General features: G+C 39.7%; 1 protein-coding gene across 11 annotated transcripts in view; it reads right to left on the reverse strand.

Annotated features, from left to right (window-relative positions):
* The window catches only part of ULK4 (unc-51 like kinase 4), a 630679-nt gene that overhangs the window by 473033 nt on the left and 152732 nt on the right, over positions 1–4914 (reverse strand). For all 11 annotated transcript variants that reach the window (XR_004264542.1, XR_004264544.1, XR_004264543.1 and 8 more), the window contains one exon: positions 2432–2559. Coding sequence is in view for 8 of the 11 variants with exons in the window: in XM_032264293.1 (XP_032120184.1) it covers positions 2432–2559 (128 nt within the window). In the remaining 3 variants the exon portion in view is untranslated. The remainder of the gene's footprint in view (positions 1–2431; positions 2560–4914) is intronic.

Genomic DNA, 4914 nt, shown 5'->3' on the forward strand with positions numbered 1-4914 from the left:
GAAGGAGGGGGCGTTATTCCAGAGTGACTGGATCCTGCTGGAGGGGTTGGAGCAGGGAAGGAGGGGGTGTTATTCCAGAGTGACTGGATGCTGCTGGAGGGGTCCCAGCAGGGAAGGAACAAAAGCTGACTCGCAGTGACTAAGTAGGTACACCAGCTGCTACATGGAAACCAGACTGTGAGAGCAAGAAATGATGTAACAGCATCCATTGAGAACGTTTTATGCTTATTCTTTCTCTCTTATTATTTCATTTTCTCCTTTTTTTCTCTCTTTTCTTGCCCTAACTCTGCACAGTAAAACTTTGGAGAAACTATGTTAGTTGTTCAGTGAAAAATGATGGTTAAACGCCAAGACAGATCAGAGGTAGCGAAGCCAGCAGTGAGGTCATTAAAAATACATAGACACGAGCAACTTCCACTTCTGGCCATAATGGTCTAACAGAAGCAGGATTCGCCCTCCCATCTAAAACAACCAAAAAATAGACAAAATATATGAAACATCACACCTCAAGACATCGGGCCTAAAACAAGGAAAAACAGTGATCCCTAAAAAATGAGAAACAAGGAGGTTTATTAGGAAATTCCAACCCTCAGCTGGATGTGATTCATCTACCATGTAACGACATGCTGAAACACAAAAATCAAGAATCTTACAGAAGGCTGCAAATGCCTTCCCAGTGACAAATATGCTCACTCAAAATCATATGTTCATGAGTTGATACTGTTATTTGGCAGTATCTATCGGCGTGAAGACATTTTCGAAGATAAAACACATTAAATCACATTAAAAATCAGCAGTAATAGAAGAACATTTGCAATTGATTTAATGATAAGGGCACTAACTTTGATCCCCAATTAAGCAAAATGTTATCTCCTCCTTCCCCTGAAAACAAAAAAGAATTCTCTTCTTCTCGTTACTAGCCCGGTATTACAAAAGAAAAATTTCATTCAATTATTAATGGTATACTTTTATGTCAATAAAATATACCATTTTATTTTATTGACAAAAGAAATAAAATGGTGGGCTGGGCATAGTGGCTCATATCTGTAATCCCAGCACTTTGGGAGGCTGAGGCAAGGAAATCACTCAAGCCCGGAAGTTCAAGACCAGCCTGAACAACACAGTGAGATCCTGTCTCTATCAAAAACTTGTAAAAATTATCTGAGCATGATGGCATGCACCTCTAGCCTCAGCTACTCAGGAAGCTGAGATGACAGGATCGCTTGAGCCTGGTGCAGGGCTCAAGGCTACAGTGAGCCGTGATTACACCACTGCACTCCAGCCTGGACAACAGAGCAAGACCCTGTCTCCAAAATTACACGCGGAAATTTGTTTTCCTGTTTGTTATATAGGTAGGTATATAATAGCTCCAATTTTGCCTCTTGATCCACAAAGCCTACTCTCTCACTGTTACTAGGAAAAAAATTTGCCAACCTCTAATCTAGATCAACCTCAGCAATACCAGGCTCTGCTCAGTACTCCAGAATAAGTAAAAACCTGGATCCAGAAACAGATATTAAACTAAATCTTCAGGGTTCCTCTGGGCATCAATACAGCATGGATCAGACGGCTCAGAGATGTTAATCAGAAAGCATCAGAACATGAAGCAAACTTGAGGAGCATCTAGAACAGCTCCTCCTTTTAGAGGACAGAGTTACAAGCCAGGAGAAACACCTGTCCTTCCTAGGACCAGTCCATTAACTCTTGCCCCCTACCCTGCTCCTCCTCCTGAGCCTTCAGCTGCTTATTCCAGTCTCTTACAATATGGAAAATTACAACCAAATCGCTGGTCCAACATTGACTCCAACGGTACAAACCAGAACCATCTCAACACCCTGCCTTGGATTGTTCTCAGATCTAGGGCTGTACTGGCCCATTCTCACACAGCTGTGAAGAAATATCTGACACTGGGTAATTTATAAAGGAGAGAGGTTTAATTGATTGACGTTGCTCAGGAGGCCTCAGGAAACTTACAATGATGGCAGAAGGTAAAGGAGAAACAGGCACCTTCTTCACAGGGCAGTCGATGGAGTGGGTGCCAGCAGGGGAAATGCCAGACGCTCATAAAACCATCAGATGTGGTGAGACTCACTCATTATCACAAGAACAGCATGTGGGATGATCCAATTACCCCCACTTGGTCCCACCCTTGACACGTGGGGATTACAGGGATTATAATTCAAGGTGAGATTTGGGTGGGGACAAAGAGCCCAGCCATATAAGGACACACCAGACATTTCCCAGCCTGCTACGGTTCCAGAGGTCCTCTCTTGGTCCTCAGCACTTCCAAGCTCAGATTACAAGTGAAATATTAAACCCCTGGGAAAGCCCTTAAAAACATTCAATACCAGATACACAGAGGCCAAGAAATACCCTAATACAACAGGCTCTAAACTGAAGTTACTAATGAAAACATCAGAGAGGATCTTACCTTGCTTGGCAACTGAGCAGCAACATCTCACGGTTATAAATCAAAATATACAGAAGAACCAGGAAGGCTTTTGCTCTAATGTATGTTGAAGGGCTGTCAAGTAAATGGATAATTGTGGAGACAAAATCCTGTGGAAGACATTTAAAATTTTTTTTGAGAGAACATTAAAAAAAAATGGGCAGTCTCAATTCTCAGAGTGAACAGACTGTAAAATCAAGCAGATGGCAGGAAGTAAATAATATCAACTACTGTTTTCACATTCTCAATTTGTGCCAGATCCACAATTAAATCTTATATCTCATTTAAACCTGAAAGTCATAAAAACTTGACAATATTGTCCCCACTTTAAAGAGAAAAATGAACACTGAAAAGTTAAGCATTGTAATACCCAACTTCAGAGTTGGATAAAATCCAGGCCGGTTGAATGACAAAGGCTGGTTACTCAATCACACAACTGGAAATGTGGCAGCAAAAATACAACTGTCAGTCACGACTGCATGCAGACAGGAGTCTCTAAGAAGGCCTGCATGTAGAGAGATCATATCTCTAGTCTACACATCTGAGGGCTTAACGGACATAAAACAAAATCAGTACTCAGTACACGACACAAAGAAACGTATACTCCTACAACACTCTTTAATTAAAGGTATAATTCAACACAGAGGAATAAGTATTGACAGTGAATACTGCTACTTTCCCTTTTAAAAGACTATACATAACTTCTATCAATATGTAAACAGAAAACAGACACACACGCACACACATGATTACTGAATGTAAGTAGTCAGAAATACGGAATCATAATATCAGCAAGATGGCTACAGAGAACAGGAATACATAAGTTCCCAAGAGAGCTTAACAGAGACCAGCACCTAACAGTAACGCTGTGTGTCCAAGGCAGATTTAAGAAGCTCATTTTTTTTTCTTCCTTTTTGCCACACTCCAATCCTTTTGTATTTGGTGCTACGTTTCCAGGTAGGAAGAATTTACACAGTCATGTATATGCCATGTAAATTCGATGCTACTTAAGGATACAAACATATCTAAGCATCGGTCTTACCTAGTTCCTGACCAAAGTGTCAAAGCCAAATTATTCATCTCAGGTTAAAAAAACAAATCAATACAGAGTCATCCTTGAGTAGAATATTTGTTTTCTACCTTTCCTGCATGTAGACGTAGAAAATCCATTTCCCCAGAGTCCATTCCTGATTCTAATTTATCCTCTGTGGCCTAAGGACCACAATCACACGTTTGTTTCCCTCATCAATACCACCCCCAACATACATACACATAATTCCAAAGCCATTCATATTTCCAGCATTCATAGACTGAGAAACTTCCAGATTATAAGAGACTAAGAAGACATGATAACTGACTGAATTCTAGATCGGGAAGTTCTGTTCCCATAAAGGACACTATTGAGACAACTGGATGAGCTAACAACACTGAATCAAAGCTAATTTCTTGATTTTGAAATTCATAGCCGGTTTCAAGGAAACATTCTATAAGAGCAAATATAACTCACCTACAAAATATTCTCAATAGTCACACAACCATTAAAAAGAAGCTGAAACTCATCATGGCGTGTACGGTCCTTCATGACCTGGCTTTTCATTGCCTTTCCAAAATCATGCATCAAACCATCAACTCCACCAAACACCCTCAACCCTCACCATGAGGAAATTAAAAAAGGAAGATGAGAATACTGAACAAGGGAAAGCAGCAAAGGGAATCCCAGGATGATTCCAAGGTGACAGACTTCACCAGACAGCCTATCTGTGCGGAAGCCAGTCAAGAGGCCCTAGAGAACTCAGGAGGCATCAACTGGCAGACTATTTGAAGCACCTGAATGTAATTTGAAACACAAAGTTATGTAAACAAAGAAAGGTCCTAGATACCGATCTACACTAAATTAACAGACTGAGCACATATGCATGTTGGAACCTGTCCCATGTCCTACTTCAAAATAAACACCAAACAAATCTAAGATTTAAAAAATAAACACAAAATGATTCAAAGATCTAGAGGAGGCCATAGGAGATAGGGATGCAAACACATACACATACGTATATACATATTTCAATCTCAGACTGGGGAAATGTTCATAAATAATTTATTAGAAAGAACAAAATCAGCATGAGAAATGTAAATACAAAAAAAGGTTAAATGCTACATAGATATAAAACACTATAAAGAAAAAAACCATATAAACTACGGAATATATTTGCAGCATATTTTATGAATAAAGGGGTGATTTTCTTGATACATAAATATCAATAACTAAGAAAAAAACTAAAGAACTAAGAAAGTAAGAGCTGAGAAACAATGAAGCCGCTGATCTCTTCTGTAAGATTTATTGCCAAGGTAAAATGAGGAAACTGAGGCAAGTATAAGAAAATGAGAAGCTAATTTATTCAGCTCCTGGGTGAGCTTCTGTAGTCCAGGTAGGGGCTAAAGAAATTGTGCCCAGCTGTTTAGGTAAT

This window comes from Sapajus apella, unplaced genomic scaffold, assembly GCF_009761245.1.
Source record: "Sapajus apella isolate SASKATOON/1434 unplaced genomic scaffold, GSC_monkey_1.0 scaffold143, whole genome shotgun sequence".
In the NCBI taxonomy this organism is placed as follows: Eukaryota; Metazoa; Chordata; class Mammalia; order Primates; family Cebidae; genus Sapajus; species Sapajus apella.